The 22,495-nt window shown below is 33.7% G+C and overlaps 3 protein-coding genes across 3 annotated transcripts; all 3 read left to right on the forward strand.

Moving 5' to 3' along the window:
- Nucleotides 1–4,180: 4,180 nt before the first annotated feature.
- Nucleotides 4,181–10,486, forward strand: LOC112007134 (ABC transporter C family member 3-like). Its single transcript, XM_065772921.1, is given in 12 exon segments — nucleotides 4,181–6,577; nucleotides 6,757–6,778; nucleotides 6,781–6,842; nucleotides 6,946–7,584; nucleotides 7,784–7,948; nucleotides 8,496–8,523; nucleotides 8,526–8,789; nucleotides 8,894–9,108; nucleotides 9,216–9,521; nucleotides 9,650–9,713; nucleotides 9,797–10,036; nucleotides 10,159–10,486. Coding segments are annotated over 12 exon segments (4,500 nt in total). The 5' UTR covers nucleotides 4,181–4,213; the 3' UTR covers nucleotides 10,290–10,486.
- Nucleotides 10,487–14,549: 4,063 nt separating this feature from the next.
- Nucleotides 14,550–15,073, forward strand: LOC136061107 (serine/threonine-protein kinase ZRK1-like). Its single transcript, XM_065772939.1, has 2 exons — nucleotides 14,550–14,560; nucleotides 14,614–15,073. The coding sequence occupies exons 1-2, from the start codon at nucleotides 14,550–14,552 to the stop codon at nucleotides 15,071–15,073; spliced, it is 471 nt and encodes a 156-aa protein (XP_065629011.1).
- A 4,473-nt stretch (nucleotides 15,074–19,546) lies between these two features.
- Nucleotides 19,547–22,284, forward strand: LOC112006673 (F-box/LRR-repeat protein At3g48880). Its single transcript, XM_024038979.2, has 3 exons — nucleotides 19,547–19,775; nucleotides 20,771–21,081; nucleotides 21,469–22,284. Exons 2-3 carry the CDS (start codon nucleotides 20,771–20,773, stop codon nucleotides 21,950–21,952), a joined length of 795 nt encoding a protein of 264 aa, XP_023894747.2. The 5' UTR covers nucleotides 19,547–19,775; the 3' UTR covers nucleotides 21,953–22,284.
- Nucleotides 22,285–22,495: the final 211 nt, after the last annotated feature.

Genomic DNA, 22,495 nt, shown 5'->3' on the forward strand with positions numbered 1-22,495 from the left:
ATTCCACTAGTTTTGAGACAAACTAAACTATAAAATGGTAAAGAAATAAGGCAAAATAACTACTAATACTAATTCACAATAATGAGGTTATTTTATTAAAATTTGTGAGAGTACAGATATTTTATTAAAGTCGGTCAGCTAGTAAGAACTAACCTTTTTGGCAGATAAAAAAAAGAAAAAGAAAAACAACAACTAGCCTTTTTGTCATCTTTGCTTTCTCTTCACCTATAAAGGCAATTAAATCTTTAGAGGAGAGATCACCGAATGTGAAATAATAATATAAATCAATTTGGTAACGATAGTTGTTTTTTATTTTTAATAATAAAAAAAAGACTAAGAAAGCTTTGATTTTGATTTTTAATAACAATAATAATAATAAAAAGATTAAAAAAAACTTTGAACAATTTAGTTAATAAAATTACACTTGATGGAATGTACCGTCACGGTGATAACAACGTCCCTCTCTTATCATATGAATCATAAGATATAATGACCTTAACAAGAAGTCAACTGCAAATATACTGAAATATGAAAATGTTTAAGAAATCTTAAACTATTGAAGACGTCTCTATAGAAATCCAAAATAATTTTGTTTAGAAAAGAAATGAAATAATTAACTATATATTTATAAGAACTAGTTATCTTGATTATGAAGATCTTTTAACGCATTATTAATATGAAATAATTTTTTCCGTTTCTAATGGTGAGTGAAAGTGAAGTTGGATTAAAAAAAAAAAAAAAACATTGTTACAAAAAGAAAAGTAAAAGAACTACTAGATTTAAAAGAATTTGGAACATGTCAGAACTAAAGCGTTGAATGTTGAAAAAGATAAAACATTTACCAATAGAATAAAAGGGGAAGAAACCACTTTATCTACCCTTCATATTAGAAAAGAGATTATACGACAATGATGAAAAAAAATTGAATTGGCAGTTAATCTCGATTCAAATACCATTGAGTTACAAGGTTTTTAGCTTAACATATTTTATTAGATATTAGATATAATATTTGATATTGAAAACCTAAAATTTTGATAGATCAATCTTGACAAACGGGCATGCCAACACAAAATCATGCTATACTTTGAACGCATTATTCAAATTCAAAACTTTAATTTTTGGGGATAATATACAAAAATTATTTTTGAGATTTTTGGTTAGTGTCAACTGTCAAGTAGTACCATTTTTTTTTTTTTTTAATATCCAATTTGCTCCCTAAGCACAAGAGTCGCTTGAAACTAGTTAAAAATTCCTCTATTCCTGCTTCCTTGTCCATCTCTAGTTCCAGTTTGTTTACCATTGACTACCTAGACACTCTCTTGTGATAGAATATTCATAATGTAACCATTGTGAGACTTATGATGTCAAGACAACTTGTTAGAAGGAAGTAGAAGACATAGAAAAGTATAAAACTTTCAAATGGTGTTAAGTATTGTTTCTTATTATGGAGCAAATTGGATATTTTTAACAAAGTTTTAGTAGTTCTTGGTATTAGCCCAAATCTTAGAGATGTATTTTGAATTTTACCTTTTTTTTTTCTTTTTTTAAATTCAAAGTTAAAAGTTTTTCAGCATTTTTCTTAAAAAGCCTTTGTAGCGGTTGGTAGAAATATATGTATTGATAATAATAATTATTGACAAATACCTTTTAGCATTTCTAAAGGTTGTTTCATGGATGTCTAAAGGACTATAACTTTTTTTGATAACCTAAAGGACTATAACTTAAGTGCTTCATAAATTGACAAATACATACTATTTTATAAGTTAAGGTTGTATTTGGAATAGGCAAAAAAGAAAGGAAGAGAAAGAAATAGGAAGGAAAAGTTTTTGTTTCCTTTGATTGGTTCATACCAGAAAAGAGAAAATTGAGAAGGAAAATGAATTAGCCTGGGTCCGCTTTTGTTATCGGCTCAATTTAGACGGAAGTGGAGAGAAGCATAAAAATCAAGAAGAGAAACTAGTTTTATTTATTTATTGATTTTACTTTAAATAGCCTGTAAATTACATTTTTTTTCCCATAAACTTTCATCACTTTCTCTATTTTATCAGGCCCTAAAAGATTTTTTTTTAAACATTAATTTTTCTTTCAATTTTCCTTTCCTTCACTGCTTCACAAACCAAAAAGAGAGGAAAGATAAATATATTTTTCTGTTAACTTTCTTATATCATTTCCTACTTATTACCAAACATACACAAGGGAGCATTTTATTTTCCATTTCTTTACTTTTTTTTTTTCCCTTCCGCTTTTCTTTTCTCTCCTCCCAACTTCAACCTAATCTTAGAGTTACTTTAAATTTATTCCATTGAATGATAATTATCCACATATATTTTAATCACATATCCATTAAGTTTGCATTTGTGAATTAATTAAAAAAAGTTTTTTTTTTTAATAAAATAAACTAACTTTTAACTTTTTGTAACACATACATAAAAGTTATATTTTATAAACATTATACAAATAATCTATTGGAAATAAGTACTAATTATCATATGAACACTTTTAAATCTTTTAAAGAAGTCACATTTCTAGTAAATACCTAGTGTATTGGTCATTAGGGGCAGCCCAAAAAAATTGGAGGTTAAACTCGATCCTATCTTTTGTAGTATGCATTCCCATCCCTGTTGCAATTGATTCAGTAAGCTACATGTCCTAAGGTGATATATTTGAATGTGGCATTTTTATTATCACTTAAATAATATTTAACTAGTATTTAATATCATAATCTATACTATTTACCCTTAAACCTTATGTTTAACAAGGAAAAAACTTGAGAACAATCTAGTTTTTTTATAACAAAAATCCTTTCATTTTATTTTTATGTTGTAATATGCTTTTTTTTTTTTTTTTTTATATATATATATATATATAACCTTACAAACAATGTAGTAATGAATGTGATTAGTCATTAGTAACACTTCAAGAAGATAATAAACAAGTATTTGAATAAACAATGATGGGGGTTTCTAAAAAAAAAAAAAAAAACAATGTTAGGGATATTATAAATTTTACAATATATATGAGGCTTACAAAGATGTATCATCAATCATAAAAAATAATTTAAAATTGCATTTAATAAGTTGTTGGCATGCATAAATCATATTAATTGTCACATCAATTTATAAATATTTTGAAGTAAAATTATAGTATTTTTAGTATTTTCCTATATGAATCATTTATTGTGATTAGTGACACATATATTTGTAAGGAGTCCAAATCTTCTGTCTCACTTTCCTTACTCCACTCTATACTCCACCAATAAATACTTGCCACGTGATACTATTAATTAATAACTGTAAGATTAATAAGTTAATAATGATAATATTTAATTAATTAGGTAAACACGTGGTAAGTATTTATTGGTGGAGTATAGAGTGGAACAGGAAAAGTGGGACAGAGGATTTGGACTCATTTGTAAGACCTATATATTTAAAATTGCATTATCTCTAGCATTACTCAAGAATTTTTAAAAGTAGAAAAAAAAATATAAAATTAATTTTTTTTCCTATATCTTAATATATATATATATATATATTTAAATATATCAACTTTTGCCCCAAAATTTGGAGGCCTTCTCTAGTTGGGGCCTTAGGCGTGGCCTAAGTGGCCTAGGCCTAGGGTGGCCTTGTTGGTCATGTCATAAATAATAAGGGAGAAAAAATTTGTCAAATTGTTTCTAGTTTTTTCACGTGTCGGCCTGTTTGGTAGTTTAGTTTGAACACATTTTTGAGCATTTTAAACAATATTATACACATTTTTACACTTTTTTTTATTCACAAGTATATCAAAAACACCCAAATAACATTATTCAAACTCCTCTACCAAACGCCCCCGTGTCCAAGAATCAAGAATGATACAAAAGTTTTGGTAGAATTGAAAGTTCCGTAATTGATTTGATAGTACACTCTGATACCAGTTGGGTTGGCTAATAAAGAACTGAAAAGAAGCAGACATCAGCAAATCCACCTGAGAGTGCACGCCTTAGTGGAAATACACCACCCTTTTGTCTTACGTTGCTGCACATTCGTGGCACTCTTAGACCTATGAGACTTGCCGTCCACGTCATCCTAGGGCCCAACAAACACTCAGTTATATATGTAAGAGAAAATCTTTCACTCTGACACAGAGTCTATCAGAGTCTTGCATGCCCATCTTTTCTTGCAGAAAACCCCACAAAAGCTCCGCAAGGCAATTTGTTGAATCCTCAAAGAGTGGTATGACAACCTTGTTCTCACATTACTACTCCTCATTCATGTACCCAGGAACTGATTTTCTTCTGAAACCTATATTCGTACGTGGGCTTTCTGCTTCATTACATTTGGTTTTGTTACTTGTCATGTTTATCTCATGGCTGTGCAAGAAATTTAAGGTGGTTAATAGTGAAGGTCCAAGTCAAAGGCTTAAGGAAACAAGATGTTTGTACCTTAAACAGACTGTAATTTGTTGTCTGGGTGTTTCTCTGTTTAGTCTTGTGTTATGTTTATTGAATTACTGTTGGTATAGAAATGGTTGGTCTATTGAAGAGTTAGTGACACTTTTGGATTTAGCTCTTAAAACGCTTGCTTGGGGTGCAGTTAGTGTTTATTTGGGTACCCAATTGTTTAATTCAGGTGAACCAAAGTACCCATGTTTGTTGATTGTTTGGTGGGGTTTGTATCTCTTTACTTCTTGTTGTGGCCTTGTTATAGATGTTCTTTATATCAAACATGTCAATTTACCTGTTCACTATTTTGTTTCCGACGTTGTCTCTGTTGTCATGGGTTTGTTCTTCTGTTATGTTGGGCTTATTGGGAAAAATGAGGGTCTAGGTGCCCTTAAAGAACCTCTTTTGATTGTTGATATTAACGCAAGTAATGAAGCAGAGTCAAATAAGTCTAAGGGCGGTGAAACTGTAACCCCTTATTCGAATGCTGGCTTTTTCAGTATTCTTACTTTCTCATGGATGGCTCCTTTAATTTCTCTTGGCAATAAGAAGACATTAGACCTTGAGGATGTTCCTCAACTTGCTCCTGGTGATAGTGTAGTTGGGGCCTTCGCAAATTTTAGAAATAAGCTTGAGGCTGAGTGTGGAACAATTAATGGAGTCACCACAACGAAGCTAGCAAAGGCATTAATCTCCTCTGCATGGAAAGAGATTCTTTTGACAGCCTTTTTGGAGATTATGAACACAGTGGCTTCATATGTTGGACCATATCTGATCTACACTTTTGTTCAATACCTCAATGGGCGGCGGGATTTCAGCCAAAATGAAGGCTATGTTCTGGTTTCAATGTTTTCTGCTGCAAAACTTGTGGAATGCCTCACACGGGAGCACAACTTCTTTAGGGTGCAGCAGATTGGAATTAGGATCCAGTCAGTATTGGTCACAATGATCTATAATAAAGAGATGACCCTTTCATGCCAGTCAAAGCAGGTCCACACCAGTGGAGAGATCATCAATCTAATGGCTATTGATGCTCCGAGGATAGGTAATTTCAGTTGGTTTATGCATGAAACTTGGATTGTTCTTGTTCAAGTTGCAATTGCATCATCAATTTTGTATAAAAATCTTGGGCTTGCTTCAATTGCGGCTTATGTTGCAGGCATACTTGCTTTGTTGGCTAATTTTCCTTTGGGAAGTTTGGAAAAGAAATTTCAGGGCAAGATAATGGAATCCAAAGATAGAAGGATGAAGGCAACGTCTGAGATTTTAAGCAACATGCGGATTCTCAAGCTTCAAGGATGGGATATGAAGTTTCTATCTAAAATCATGGAGCTCAGGAAGACTGAGGCAGGGTGGTTGAAGAAGTTTCTTTACACTTCTGCTATATCCTCATTTGTCTTCTCGGGTGCCTCCACATTTGTATTGGTGGTCACTTTTGGAGCTTGTATGCTGATGGGGATCCCACTGGAGTCAGGGAGGATCTTATCTGCACTTGCAACATTTGGGGTTCTTCAGGTGTCTATCAGTAACTTTCCAGAGACAATCTCAATGATAGTTCAAACTAAAGTGTCCCTCGATCGAATTTCATCTTTCCTTCGTCTTGATGACTTGCAGTCTGATGTTATAGAGAGGCTTCCAAGAGGTAGTTCTGATACAACAATAGAGATTATTGACAGGAATTTCTCTTGGGATTTATCTTCCTCCAATCCAACATTAAAAGATATTAATTTGGAAATGAAACAGGGCATGAGGGTTGCTATTTGTGGGACTATTGGCTCAGGCAAGTCAAGTTTGCTTTCCTGTATTCTGGGAGAAGTACCCAAGATATCCGGGACTGTTAAGTTGTGTGGGACAAAGGCCTATGTTGCTCAGTCTCCTTGGATACAAAGTGGCAAGATTGAAGAGAACATATTGTTTGGTAAACAGATGGAAAGGGAAAAGTATGAGAGGGTCCTTGAAGCATGTTCCTTGAAGAAGGATCTGGAAATTCTATCATTTGGGGATCAGACTGTCATTGGTGAGAGAGGAATCAATTTGAGTGGCGGGCAGAAGCAAAGAGTCCAAATTGCACGTGCTCTATATCAAGATGCCGATATCTATTTGTTTGATGATCCATTTAGTGCCGTGGATGCTCATACAGGATCCCACCTCTTTAAGGTAATTACTAATTCATTTGCCAATTTTAATTCTTTTAAATTTGATGTAAATTGAGTTCCATTTTTTAATTTGTCAAGCTCTTAAAGTTCTTGCAATACCATTGCACTTTGTTCATATTTTTTTGGTAGTTGTTGCATTAACTCCTTTTGGTGTATATTTACTTGATAACCAAATGGTAGGAATGTTTGCTAGGACTTCTGAGTTCAAAACAGTGGTTTATGTTACTCATCAAGTGGAGTTCTTACCTGCCGCTGATCTTATCTTGGTGAGCCATTCACATTTAGTTTCTTTTTGTCTTTTTCTTTTTTAACTCAAGCTTATGGATAGATTTTCAACTGCTAACTACCTTGAACTCAACTTGTTGTAAGGTCATGAAAGAAGGAAGGATTACTCAAGCAGGAAAGTACAATGACATTCTTAATTCAGGAACTGATTTTATGGAACTTGTGGGAGCGCATAAGAAAGCTCTGTCGGCACTTGATTCTACAGAGGCTGGGTTAGTTTCTAGAAGTATTAGTACGAGCAAGGAAATTGGTAATGTGGTGGTTGTGCAGAAGCAAGAGAATGAAGATACTCAAAATGCAAAAGTAGATGACAAAGTTTTGTCAAAAGGACAGATTATCCAAGAAGAAGAGAGAGAGAAAGGTAAAGTTGGATTTTCAGTCTATTGGAAATATATCACTATGGTGTATGGAGGAACTCTTGTGCCATTTATATTGCTAGCACAAGTACTCTTTCAGCTACTTCAAATTGGAAGCAATTATTGGATAGTCTGGGTAACTCCTGTCTCACAGGGCATGAAGCCTGATGTTGGTAGCTCCACTCTAATGATTGTTTATGTTTCTTTGGCTGTTGGAAGTTCTTTCTGCATCCTTGTGAGAACCATGCTTGTTGCAACAGCTGGATTCATGGTTGCCAATCAATTATTCAATAAAATGCATTTATGCATTTTTCGGTCTCCCATGTCTTTCTTTGATGCCACTCCAAGTGGACGAATCCTCAACCGAGTAAGTGTAAATAATGTGTATGGTGCTCTTTTTTTTTTTTTTTCTATAGTTTGTAATTTTATCTCTCTCTTTTCAATTTGAGCAGTTCCTCTCTCTCTCTCTCTCTCTCTCACACACACACACACACACACACATTCATTCTTTCAGATAAACACAATGGGGTACAGAAATTTTCTAAATTAATTTTGTGTTATTGCAGGTTTCTACGGACCAAAGTGCAGTGGATTTGAGTGTTCCATTTCAAGTTGGGGCATTTGCCTATTCAACAATCCAGCTATTTGGGATTATTGCAGTTATGTCTCAGGTTGCATGGCAGGTTTTCATCATTTTTATCCCAGTGAGTGCAATCTGTATCTGGTATCAGGTATACCATCTGACTTCGTCATAATGTTGTCTTACATTTATGCTGAAAATGGCTTAATCACTTGACATTTAGGATGACATAAATGATCTCACTATATGTTCTTTACACCGCATTCTTTACATTTTAGGCTTGTACGAGCTACAAGCTCTCCAAGATTAAATGTCAAACCATTTTATAGAGTTTTTCTGTCTTACTGGAAATAAAAATTCACTGAATTTCTAGATATATGAATACTTGTTGAACAATGTTTTTGTTAGAATATTATGGTTATATGATTAAATCAACCATTTCTCAACGGCTGAAACTTTTGGGACAGTCAGTAATATATCAGTTTTTTCTAGAGATAGATGTTTGCCAACTTGCAAGATGAATGTAGTGTACTTTTCTGTGCCCTTTATGCCCTTTAATTTCTAGAAATTTCTGTTAGAACTTTGGAAGAGCCACTAAGATATGCATCCATCATACCTAAATTCCATGGTAATCTTACATTGTAATCCTATCAGTTTTATGTGGAGAGAGGTGTTCTCACAAATGTATAATTATGCAGAAATATTACATACCTTCAGCACGAGAACTAGCAGATTAGTTGGAGTATGCAAAGCTCCAGTGATACAACATTTTGCTGAAACAATTTCAGGCTCAACAACTATTAGAAGCTTTGATGAAGAATCAAGATTTAGGGACACAAATATGAAACTGATGGATGCTTATTCTCGGCCAAGGTTCAATATTGCAAGTGCAAGGGAATGGTTGTGCTTGCGCTTGGATATGTTATCTTTTGTTGCTTTTCTCTTCCTCTTAGTTTTCTTGATCTCTATTCCAGAAGGAGTCATTGATCCGGGTAAATGATACCCATTTGGTATCTTACTAACAGTTCTACTTGCGCTGCTTGATTTAAATTGCTAAAGGAACTCAAATATATATATTTTTCCTTTTGTCCTGAAGGCATTGCAGGCTTAGCTGTGGCATATGGACTTAACCTAAACATGTTACAAGACTGGGTAATTTTGATTCTTTGCCAAATGGAGAACAAAATTATATCAGTAGAGAGAATTCTTCAATACACTTGTATCCCAAGTGAGCCGCCTCTTTTGATAAAAGAGAATCAGCCAAATCATTCTTGGCCATCAAATGGAGAAGTTGATATTCGGGATCTGCAGGTGAGTTCTTGTTCACTACCTCAAAACTGAGATATTATATGTAGGGTCATTAATGGTAAAGATTTTAATTCAATATACATTAAGAAATGCTAATGGGAGTAATATAGGTACGGTATGCCCCACACATGCCACTGGTATTGCAAGGTATCACATGCACTTTCCCTGGAGGAATGAAAACTGGCATTGTAGGGAGAACTGGCAGTGGTAAATCAACTCTCACACAAGCACTTTTCCGGATTATTGAACCTACTGCTGGTCAGATAATGATAGATGGCATCAACATTTCCTTGATTGGATTGCATGATTTGCGATCTAGACTAAGCATTATCCCTCAAGATCCAACTATGTTTGAAGGGACTGTAAGAAGCAACCTGGATCCATTAGAAGAGCATGCAGATGAACAAATTTGGGAGGTAAGTTGATTTCTTCATTGGTATTTGAAATTATTCTCTCTTTGGTACATTTTCCTCATAGATCACACACGCACCACCTGCTTATGTTATTTTATTTTGCTGTTAATTTTTCTGCTTTAATTGCTTAGGTTCTGGAAAAGTGTCAACTTGGAGATGAAGTTAGAAAGAGAGAAGGAAAATTAGATTCCACAGGTTTGTGTTTTCAGCTTCTTGTGTGGGATATTTGAAAAGCATGTAATGGAAATATACTACTCATATTCTTATGGATGCTGCAGTTAGTGAGAATGGAGAGAATTGGAGTGTGGGCCAGAGGCAGTTAATCTGCCTTGGCCGTGTGCTGCTCAAGAAAAGTAAGATATTGGTGCTTGATGAAGCTACAGCATCTGTTGATACTGCTACAGATACTCTGATCCAGCAAATCCTCAGGCAACATTTTTCCAACTGTACAGTCATTACCATTGCACATCGGATAACTTCTGTTCTTGATAGTGACATGGTTCTGCTTCTAAACAATGGTTAGTATGACCGTGCTTAATTTATCTTAATCCTATAGTTTCTGCTCCCACAGTTCTTTCATGGTTAGAATGAGTTCATTGTAATTATATGGCTTAGCAGATTTCTCTCAATCTTGGTGTAGGGCTTATTGAGGAATATGATTCTCCAACAAGATCGCTAGAAAACAAGTCATCATCGTTTTCCCAACTTGTAGCGGAGTACACTATGAGATCAAATTCCAGTTTTGAAAAGTTAAGTGATGATCTTATTTAGGCACAATTTAGCTCCTGTCACAGTATTTGACAATGGCGAAAACCAGTGGCATTTATGATCTTGTTTGAATTGGTCTGAAATATATTAGTTGGATTTGGGTGACTAAGTGGTTGCTGTGTGTTTTAGGTATACTATACCAAAAAATAATGTACCCTTATTTCTTTGAACAAAAAGCGGTGCACACATGGTTCATTTCAGTTAATGACAGATAATGATTTTTATTTATTTGAGTAAATAAGTTATAACTTTTATGCTTGAAATGAATCCTGTAAGTGATCTGAACTTGATCGATGGTATTTTATTCTTACATACAATTTTCTATTGAGAATGTCTTATGTTTGAGGCTATCCTGTCGAATGATAGGTTATGTAAGAGTTGAGCAACTTAAAGCATGATTTTAAAACAATGATGCCAAATAGTAATTTAGACATAGTGATACTTCAATATAATAGAATCAATCTAAGAGTCTTTTAAGAAGCCAATGTCGTTGAACAAATGGCTTATAACTTACAAGTAGAACACCATTGCAACCAGGCAAAAATTTGTTCGGCCCATCAGAGTTAAGACCTTCCGTAGTTACTTGTAAGTGGAGGAAAGTTTGAGTTAACTGAATTGTCAGTTGAAATCAATTAGAAGCATAAGAAACAGAAATCAACAAATAATCTTTGCATATTTTGCAGGCAGTCTGATGTATGAGCATAATTGATGTATTATCTGTTATATATTGGTGAAAGTAATTGTGGGTTGTGATATGTGAGTGATCTTACATTGGATATAAAAAATTGTTTTTTTTTTTTTTTTTTTTTTTTTTTTTAAAAAGAAACTACGTTTTCAGCAGCTTGCTTGAGTGAGCTTGAGGGTCGCTAAGGCAAAGCTATGGTACATTGAGAGTGTTGATTGGGAAACAGAGGATGCAAATCGATACTTTAGTGAGCTCACTCAGCGAGTTTTGGCTCTTGAGCAGATGACAGGCAAGCATATGTGGGCTTAAGCCTAAGCTCACTCGATGGTTACTTGAGGTTCGCTTGAGCAAGGTAATAAAGCATACTTGAGCGAAGCAAGATAGTTGCAAAAACAATTTTCTATAAAATTTTGCAACTGAAACGACAGTGAAACAGTTAAGACAGCCAAAGCAACATTTTAAGAGGCTTTACAGTGTTTGCATGACTTTTTAAGTGCGCCTTTTGAAAGGCAACTCTTCATTGTTTATTAATAGGGGTTCATATTTATGAAATTATAGAGTAATGATAATTTTTTTCCTAATCTATATCTATATATTACTAAAAGCTAAAGCGTAGCATTTATTGTTGCTACGCTCCAGTTAAGCCACATCAGCGCCATATCATCATTTTTTTCATTTTTCATTTTTTATTTTTAGATTTACCGGTTGACATTTATTAAGCATCTCCTTAAATTCAAGTGTTACTCTATCTTCAACTCTATCATATGTCTTCACCTGGACTCTTCAAATGCCGTTATTATTTGAAATTTTGACAGTCACCAATAGATTACAACCTCCTCACATCCTTTATATGTTGTAAATTCTTCCATTTATTAGGTATGATATGACAAATAATACCATGTGGCAAACAATTATTGATACATGTCAATTTTTTAGCATGTGTCAACAAAATACACTATAAGTTCCACCATTATAATTAATATCCACTATAAACTTAAATCCTCCATCAATTTTTTTTTTCTCTTTTCTTTTTTTGGTTAGATCTTTTTTAAGTAACCCAAAAGTCATGTTTAACTATAACTAAATCACCCCTAACAAAATCTATCATTTCCTAAGAAGAAAAAAAACACTCTTTCCTTTTTCTTTTTTTCTTTTTTGTTTTTTCCCCCTCCATCACTCCTAAAACACATATCTGATTATATATTATGAAATTGGATTTAAAACAATTTATATTTTTTTTCCCTTTCAATAAACCTAAAGATCTATGCTCTCTTTCCTCTTTTTCCATTTTCCTATTACCATAATATCTATACTCTCTTTCCTCTTCTTTCATTTTCCTATTACCATAATGACCCTTAACGTTCCAATTAAGCATATCTATACATGTCTCTCTCTCTCCTTCTTTATCAGCATATGAACCGATATTTGCTTTTATTTTTTGTTTTCATTTGAATGTTTAACTGCCAATATTTTTTCTTTGCCATTTTCATTCATTTATTCATACTTCCTATTGCGTTGCCATGATAGACTCCATTTTCCTTTTTATGTTTAAGCTTTTTTAACCATTACATTTTATGGGTTTATCCAACCTTTCATATGTTGATATATGATTGTTACCAAAAAAAAAAAAATCTTCTACATCCTTTCCTCTTCTTTCAATAAAACAGTCAAAAACTTCAACTCTATATATTTTTTATATTTGGATTGTCTCTTTCAATTCCTCTAATGCATTTTTCTCCCAAAAAAAAAAAAAAAAAAAAATCTCTCTAATACATTGAAATTAACTTCACCACAGCAACAGTATCTCTCTCTCTCTCTCTCTCTCTCTCTCTCTCTCTCTCTCTCTCTATATATATATATATAACTTTATTCTTCATGTATTTGCATGTTCTTAATTCACATATTTCCTTCTTTGTATTTAGAACTTGTGGTTGAATGGTTATTTTGTGACCAAAGATTTATTTTTCCTAACAGCTTGAAATGGTTGATATTATTTAAGGTCAGTGTTAAAGTTTTGAATCTCGGTGCTTGGATGAGTTTTCTTTAGGTTAATGTTTTTATAGCTTTGAGCATAAAATAGTTTTATAAGAATCAATTTGTTTGTACAATTTTACTTGTATCTTTAATAAAAAACTTATATTTGGTTGGTATTCTTCTTTGTATGACATGTAGTACAATTTCAAGTCTTTGTTCCTATGATGCTGCATTGATCAAAACATGTAAAATTTGGATGAGAAGCAACATCCTATAAATACCTCTACTTCTGATGCACATAAAACACACGCAAACATACTTTCATTTTGAGTTATATATCAATTTGACCATGCATTAATTTATATATACTATAAAACTGAAGCCTCTGACTTATTTTGGAGCTTTCACATTTTTCCACATCAGCCCTATTAAAAAAATATTATTTATTCATTGTTGGATTTTTTTTTTCCACAGTTAATAACTTTTCTATGCATTGCACGGGTTAGCGACTAGTGCTTACTTAAAGCACAAACATATTTTATGAGTACAAAGAGATGGAAAAAGGATTTAGAGAGGCTTCTAAAGTGATGATCAAGACTTGCAAATCTCAACAGATTCAAAGAAATAGAACATTCAATGGAATAAGATTCAAAGGAACAAATCTCATTTGTTGGCAAGACAAGGTGATGCTCCTTTCATATTGTAGATGCATAGAAAGCAAGGTATATGATTGTAGATAAAAGGTACAAATTTTATAATTCAAAAGCAACTTGATTTTAAAATTGATAGATGATGTTTATATGTTAGAATTATTGCATGAATGTTTAGTTTATGTTCAAAGTAAGGAATACATGACATAGAAACATTCTAAAGGTCATACATAGTGTACAAACCTCCTACTTTTTGTGGGTTTTGAGAGCAGTCATGGTATGCAGCCTATTACGTGTTAATTTATTGAAAAATAGCCATTAAATTCACTGAGTGTAGAAAGAATCAAAAGAATAGAAATAGAGGAATAAAAAAAGGGAAATGAATAGTAGCAATGCAAGTATGGCAAATGCTATTGACTAATTAAGCCATGTTAAATTTTGCGTGTATGATCATCATAATGTGTATAGTTGTTTGATATGTAATTTAATTCTAGTGCAACATTGCATGTGTGCAATGATAAAATATAATTCTAAGCAAAGTTGGTTTCTTGTATTTGTATTATGATAGTGCAAGTAGTAAAGTCTGATTCATCATACGCACTAGGAAGAGTTCATATGTTATACATTTTGTAATTTAGTTCATTAGTGGAACTTGAATCGTTCAATTATAAGGTGGCAAGCATCAAAACTGGAGTTGATCTCATGCTGAAGTGTTGAATGCGTAGGCCATTGACCCCTGTAGCAGTCTTCTATAAAGTCCAATCGTCCCAAAGTGGCTAATAAGAAAAAGCTCCACCTATGGACGAAATCTTCAAGGCAGTTTGGTGGGGACGTGGTAGGAGAAATTAGAAGGATAAAATGTTACGCCACCTTCGAGATATGCAAAGTTGGTGAAAAAAATTATTTCTTTAGAATGAGCAAGGATAGAAAGGAAAAACAGAGCATTTTTTGAGAATGGAAGCATGGTACTGGAAAAGCTGATTGCCTAGTGTAATAGCCAGTCCATTCCCATTCGTAGCTTCTCTGATGAAGAGCTCAAGCAGGCAAGCAACAACTATGATGCTCGTCTTGTTATAGTCCATAATGAGTTGTACTGGAAATGGTACAAGGGTTCTCTTGACAGCCGACTTGTTTCCATTAGGAAATTTGAAGGTGGTGTACACATTACAGAAGGCCAGGAATTGTCCAACTATGTCATCAATGATCAAGTGATTTCTGCAAAGATGAGCACTCACAACAATGTACTAAAGCTTATAGGGTGCTGTCTTGAGACTCGACCTCCCATTTTAGTAAATGAATTTGCTGCCAATCAAATTCAGGGCTCTCGTGGCAGTCAGCAACATCAGCCCCTAGCATGGGCAAGCAGGTTAAAGATTGCAAGGGAGATTGCTCATGTAATTTCATATCTCTGTACTGCATTCTCTAGACCCATCATCCAGAGGGATAGATATGCGGAATATCTTCTTAGATCAACATGATGTTGCCAAGTTATCCAACTTCGAATTTTCTATATCAGTCCCTAAAGGTGAAACTCACGTTCAAGTTGATATCTTGTCTTGGTGTGTAGGGTACATGTTCCCCGAGTATTTTGCTATAGGTAAGGTAACAGAGAAAGCTGATGTTTATAGCTTTGGTACACTTCTTTTATAACTTGTAATAGGACAGAATTCAAATGATTTTACCCAATTGAATAATGGAGAATGTGTGGACTCCTCCAAACCAAAAAAAGAGTGTATTGGATTAGTAGTATGTATGCAAAATGGCGCTCAAGGTCGTTGCATTGTGGATCCTACAATCTTGGCAAGGGAAGGGAGAGCTAGTATTATAGAGCAACAATTGCAAGTAGTGGTAGACCTTTGCCTTCACATGTAGAAAAAGAGACTCGGAGATAAGAGCAACTATGGTGGATGTTACCAAAGAACTCGTGGATCGAGAGGCTTGTCTTGTAATCATCTTTTTTAATAATCATTTTTCAGTTAGTCGCACACCATACTTGGCTCTGTATAGCTTTATCTGTATAGCTTTATCTATATAGATTTATCTTATTACTTCTGATGTTATTTTTGGAGAAGCAATAAGGAAGATAGGTTGTACCCATGCCATGGTATTGATCCAGATCAGTACAATTCGTACCCAAACCCGAACACAATGAAGCTTGATATTGAGATATTCAAGTTGAATCCATGCCATGATATTGATCTATATTTCAACCATTCACACCCGTTTACATTTTCAATGGCTTAATGAGACAATGACATGTATACAGTTCTACATGGAAATCATCAGGCACTTTCTCCATATAGCGCTTATATTCAATACTTACTCCATACTGTGGTCATATTTTCAACAACAGTTAGAATCTTGATAAACATATATTAGACAAAATTAGCAAGAAGTCCAGAGAGTAAAATTTACTTCCAATTGCAAATTCATGATCAATTGACAATTAAACTCCATGTAATAATCTTGTCTATGTTATTTCTCAATTATTAGCCACTTAAGAAAGGCTTCACCAAAGATAGTTTTCGCTACATGCCTAACTGCTGTTGCAGAAGCTTCAAAAAAACAAATACGTTGCTTTTTGAAAAAAAAAAAAAAAAACCTAAACACATTAGCTTCTAAATAGTAAAAAGAAACCCTAGGGCGGCTAGGAAAATGGCTAGACACCCTTATTTGAGCTAATCACGTAATTAGGTGTCAAAATAGTTATTTTTGCCAAAAATAGCAAAATTGGGACAAAATTTCCCTTTGACCTTTTCAGGAAAATTATATAGCTTTATGCGCTCTTTCCCAAACTGATCAGGAAAATGGCCCTCTTTTAAAACTCGATTTGTGATAAATTGAGTTAAGCCCTATAGTAGCGTTTTTAAGGAACCTATAGTGACATTTTAAGGACCTATAGTGGCGTTTTGTAACTCGGCCTTAATGAAATTGAGTTATAGGTAAATTTTTTACATATAACTCGATTTCATTAAGGCCAAGTTACAAAACGCCACTATAGGTCCTTAAAATGTCACTATAGGCTCCTTAAAATGCAACTTTAGGGCTCCAGAATTTTTTATTTTTAAAATCGATTTATCACAAATCGAGTTTTAAAATAAGGGTATTTCCCTAATTAGTTTGGGAAGGAGGGCATAAGGCTATATAATTAGCCCAAAAAGGGCAAAGGGCAATTTTGTCCAGCAAAATTGAGATAATTTGCAGAAATTGAAAATGTTGTCTCTAGGAGATATTCCAAAACAAATAAATTTCATGCAATTCTAACATCGTCACTCTGATGGCCTCTACTGGCACCTCCTTTGGTCTTGTACCATGACTTCCGATGTCTTTGCGACTCTAGAAAGACTTGTGCTATCTATTTTACATCACTAAATCTAGCATGTCTAAAATGTTTAAGGAATTAATTTTTTCCTTTCTTATGAAAGTATTTACCAAATCCAGTGAAGTTCAAAGTCTGAGAAGCATTACCTCTTTTGTCAAATGGAGGGAAGGATGAGACCCACAAATGCTGGTCATAAACAATCATCCATCCTTATTCCTTAACACTGTTTCCTCTTTTTTACCTGCTCTCCTTCAACTTAATGTTCATGTCAAATACCAATATTTTGGTCCTTGGTTCTGGCACCATGCCCTTGAAAAAGCGCAAAGCACCTTGTATTCTTCATCCTCCCTTGCCATAAAGCCCATTTTTCATAATGCCATACGAATATTTTATCTTCTTATATGATAAAGCATTGAAAAAGCGCAAAGCACCTTGTATTCTTCTTCTTCACTTCATTCAGTATCATATAAGAAGATAAAATAGGGAGCTAGGGAACCTGGAACAAATGAATTTTCTTGGACAAATAATAGAGTAGTTCTAGGACTACTAACTATTCCACAATATTTTTGCCAAAATTCTGACATAGCAGATTATGAGTGATTAACCATCATTTACGCATGAATTTACCCTTTTTTTTGTTATCAATCACATTCTGTCACGTCACAGTTATGGTAAGAATTGAAAATTTTCGTATTACTAAAATTTTTCCAAGTAATAATTGAACGTTGGTAATTCACTCCTCCAAGTAGTTTTCCACTTATCAAAATCTTTAATAAAGATGACATGAGAGCCTCATCATGAGATTGAGATCTACTTTAATAAAGATGAGAGACTTGGAATCAATTGGAAGGATGCATGCCTACTCATATAACACATGGCACTGACGCCCAAAGTTCAAGAAGTAAAATTATGAAATTTTAGGGTGTAAATTTCAAACATCTTCAAACTTTCATAAGTAAAATTTAAATTCTGAAATTTCAATGTGTAAAATTCAAATACCCAAAAACTTTAGTGAAGTAGTTTGCAATTTAGCTTTATTATTTCACCACTAAATTCTTAAATTAAACCTAACATAAATTTGGCTAGCTATTATTGATTGCTGCCGTTCAAGCTTTTGTTTTCTAAATGACTTTGGGTGTCAGTGTCACGTGTTATATGACAAGGCACAGGGGCGGAGCCACATAGTGGCTTGGGGGGCCCCGGCCCCTGCACAAAAAAAAAAAAAAAAAAAAAAAAATACCCCCCCCCCCCCCCCATGCCCAATTCTCAACTATTCTCCCAAGCCCAGCTTTAGTTTTAGACCTTATCACCTTATGTACTCCAAATAAAACAAGCTGGCCTGCTCAAATCCAAACACTAAAAACAAAACTTTACTTTCTCTTCATCTAAAAAAATCCACTCACTAACCCACGGAATCCCTTTCTTTACTTCTTATTCTTTTGTTTTGTCTTCTTTGATACACTCTCATTTGCACTGGTATCGTTGCCTACCTACCAGCCCCCAAAACTCCAGTCCTTTATACTCACAGTTGAAGGAAAAAAAAATCCTAACCAATTTTTTATTTCTTCATCAGTTTTAGTTTTGAAACTTGGTGACTACTTGGTGACTGGTGAGTTTTCTTCTCTTTCTTAAGCATTAGACATTCATCTCTTTTTAGTGTCTTTTTTTTTTTTTTTTTCTCAACTATCTACACCTAAATATTCACATGCTCTTTATATTTTCATAGATTTTTAGAGAAATACATGATTGAAGGCATGGGGAGATTGTTTGTGATGAGTCTTGAAGGGAAGATCTAAAGTTAGAGGCAGTCAGGTAGAGGCAGTAGGTATTGCCTCACGGGCGACCCATCTTTACAATTTGTGAAGACAAAGTTTCTAAGGTAAAATTGTTTTGATTTATTACCTATTTTTGATTAGTTAGATATCATGTGGCTGTGGGTGTTGTTAAATTGTTTGGTTTATGTTGTGTACCAATACTTGTGTGTTCAATTTTTGTTTTTATTTGAGGGGTCCTTATTAATTAAAGTAGTATTAAAAATGGGTTGTATGTTTAAATTATAGTAGAAATTTTGTTTTTTCTCGAGTATGAACAACATCCATATAACTAAGTAAAAATTTCTAATTAAAATTTTATTTTTTAAACTTCTTTTGAGGTTAATTTTTGAGTCATATTCTTAAAGCTTAAAGAATTATGAGCAAACGAAAAACAATTGATGCATTCTTTAAGAAAAAAGATGTTAGCAATTCATAAATTAGGACACCTGTGGCTCTAGAAACAAATGTTGATACTTCAATGCCTGATGAACACTCTGACCTCTCCAAATGTTCAAAAATTCAATTTGAAGAGATAGATTGTGATCCAGGATCACGTAAACAAATATGTGAATTTTCTATCAACAAACAAGATGAAATCCGACGAGCTTATCTCAAAAAAGGTCCATATCAACCTAAAAATATAGACTATCCATACAATGATGATACTCATCGTCGTCGATTTCAACCTTTATGGTTCGAATCGGACCCCCCATGTAAAAATTCCTAGCTACGCCCCTGACTAGGCATGCATCCTTCCAATTGATTCTCTGCTGGGGTTTCAAGTAATGTGATAAGCTTCCAGCAGGTCTCCCATCTTTATTAAAGCAGGTCTTAATCTCATGATGAGGCTCTCATCTTTATTAAAGTTTTTGATAAGTGGAAAATTACTTGGAGGAGTGAATTACCAACGTTCAATTATTATTTGCCCAAGAAAATTAATTTGTTCCAGGTTCCCTAGCTCGCTATATACATAAACATAATATTTTTTCTTCTTCTTCTTCATCATTTCATTCAGTATCATATATCTCCGATTTGCAATTACAGGTAAATCGTAGCTTGTTATCCAATGGATTAATATCTTTGTTATAGGCTATTCCTTTTGGACGCTGTAGTTGGAATATAGTTTGTGTATCTCTATTTGCAATCTCTTTTTTTTTTTTTTTTTTTTTTTTTTTTTTTTTTTTTTTTTTTTTTTTCAGTTGATGAGAACTTGGAATTGATTTTCAGTGTATATATATATATATATAGCCATAAAAGTCTCAAAACTCTCTCTCTGTGTCTCTCATTTTGAAATTTTTGGTGTTCGATCTCAAATTATTTAGCAAACAATCCAAATGCAAACCCAGTTTTAGCCTCGATTACTAAAGGAGTCATGCCCAAACATTATATGTTCCTTTTCCTTTATTGAAAAAATTATCAAATCCAGACAAAATACCTATTCCAAGAAAACCAAATTCTTTGAAGAGTCTTCTTTTCTCCCCACCCTTAGGCCAAAACCCAAATCCTTTGTAGCACTATCTATATGTAAGACTTGCCTATTCCTTAGTAGATAAGGAGACCAAATTACTTTATTAATAATTAGACTTTCCTTCTATTCTAAGAAAATCTAAACTGAGTCAAATTAAAAATTTGAGATAATTTCTAATTATATGAATGTCTTTATATCTTTTTTCAAAGATTACCATATTGTTAATGGTCTTTCTTCTTATCACTCTAAGATTTGTCCTATTCTAATTAAATTGTATATTGTTCTTTAAGTAGTATTACTTTTTTTTTTTTAATTATATTTACAATGGAAGAGTAGAAATTTGAACCTGGATATCATAGACACACTAGAAGGAAATTTAAGTTACAAAGCTCTAGCCTTAAGTAGTATTGTTAAGTACCCATTGAATTTGAATTTAACTAGTATATAATACAATTGTGATCAATCCGTGCTCACATAGACACTGTTTATAAGCTAGCACTTCACCCCTTTGACTTGAAGTTTATTCTGCAAATAAGTAATTTTTATAATCTTGATTGGGCTTATATTACAGATGTCTGGACCAAAATGGGAGGATTTGAACATGGACTGTTTGGTGAATGTGCTTACAAGAGTGGGGATAGAGTCACTACTATTGGGTGCTCCCTTTGTGTGCCAGTCATGGTACAAAGCAAGCCTTCATCATTCATGCTGGCAAATCATTAATTTTCAAAAAATTGAACGTGGTCCTTTGTCTTGGTACTTTTCTGATGGAATTACAACTGAATTTATTAAGTCCATAATTAATCGAAGCCGTGGAAATGCTAATGTGGTCTGGCTACCTGACGACTGCACTGAGGAGGCATTAAGATATATTGCAGACGAGTAAGTTGTATACCTTTTCTGTTGTCAACTGCTCACAATGTCTTAGTTATTACTCACCCTTATAGTTCACTGTTCCTCTATGCGGTCTCATGGATGTGCAAAAGGTTAAGGGGGTACTTCTAAGTTCTTAGTTCTAACAGGTTGGTAGGCATGTTCTTCAGAGTTCAGACTCGCACTTATATATCACAAATAATCATAATAGACAAGAAGAGTTAAGAATGATTTTGATGGATTCATATAAAATGCAAATAACCTAAATTTGCATGAATATATAGTACTAGAAGATCATAATTTAGAAGATCAGCTAGTGGTTCTTGCTTACTATTAATTATATATTGAAGAATGAATTTCTCTATTATAAACATTGATGCCTTTCATTGTTTCCAGGTGCCCTGCCTTGAAGGGTCTGTCTCTGTCAGGTAATCTATGTTACAGTTATTTCCCGGTTATTCCAAAACTCATAAGTAAGTGGAAAAATCTAGAACAGCTGAGACTCGGTAGCCTTAGTAACATGGAAAAAGTATTTGAAGAAATCAACTGTCACTGTAAGAATTTTTATTGGTTATGTGCTTCTGGAGCCAATATTGAGAGGGATACAGCATCAGCAATTGTCACCTTTCTTCCAAACATAAAGTATTTGTATATGAGGAACGCAAACATTGATCGGGAGAGTTTAGAGATGATTCTGCAGGGCTGCAAGGAGCTTGTGCTTTTGGATGCCAGGGATTGTGTAGGTTATGAATGTGATGACCAGTTACTGAAGCTTGCTTCACATATTAGTAATTTCCAGCACGAAGGTTCAATCCTGTATGAGGACGAATGGGAGGATCACATTTCTGCTGACTCTTTTGATGGTATCCTTTCTGAATAAATGGGTTACATTAATAAAGGTCCTATTTAGTATTTTAGTATTTGTTCACCGCGAGAGATACTTCACTCTTTTGGGGACCACTCCACCAGTAAAGGCTATTGATGTTTACTATTTAAGTTTTACATTCCCTGCATAAGTTTGAATGTGCATGTGGTGATATGGGTGAATTAGTGACATTTGGATGGTGTTTGGAGTTGGTGTTGGGTTTCTTGGAGTGGTGTTATGCTATTAAATTTTTGGCTTAGCCTATTTCATGACTCTAATTGTAATGAGTTAAAACTTGTTAACATATTTGCATCCTTGTAAAGGTCTATCTTTGAAGCAGTTTTAAATGATTACTAAATGCAGAAGCTCACTTGAGCAAGAATGAAGGCTAGCTCAAGCAAGATACTAAAAACCAGCTCATGCGAGTAATGATGTCACACCCCAAACTCAAAAGGGTCCTAAGCATGAGAAAAGAACCGTAAGGAGAGAGACTGTAGGAGATTTTTCTTTTCTTTTCTTTTTCACAGGATAAGAATATATAACCATAATCTCCACATT

Source organism: Quercus suber, unplaced genomic scaffold, assembly GCF_002906115.3.
Source record: "Quercus suber isolate HL8 unplaced genomic scaffold, Cork oak 2.0 scaffold_66, whole genome shotgun sequence".
Taxonomy (NCBI): domain Eukaryota; kingdom Viridiplantae; phylum Streptophyta; class Magnoliopsida; order Fagales; family Fagaceae; genus Quercus; species Quercus suber.

Coding starts and splice junctions, on each gene's coding strand:
- LOC112006673 (XM_024038979.2), top strand. CDS start 20,771: ATGTCTGGACCAAAATGGGAGGATTTGAACATGGACTGTTTGGTGAAT. Junction 21,082..21,468: donor TTAAGATATATTGCAGACGA/GTAAGTTGTATA, acceptor CATTGTTTCCAG/GTGCCCTGCCTTGAAGGGTC.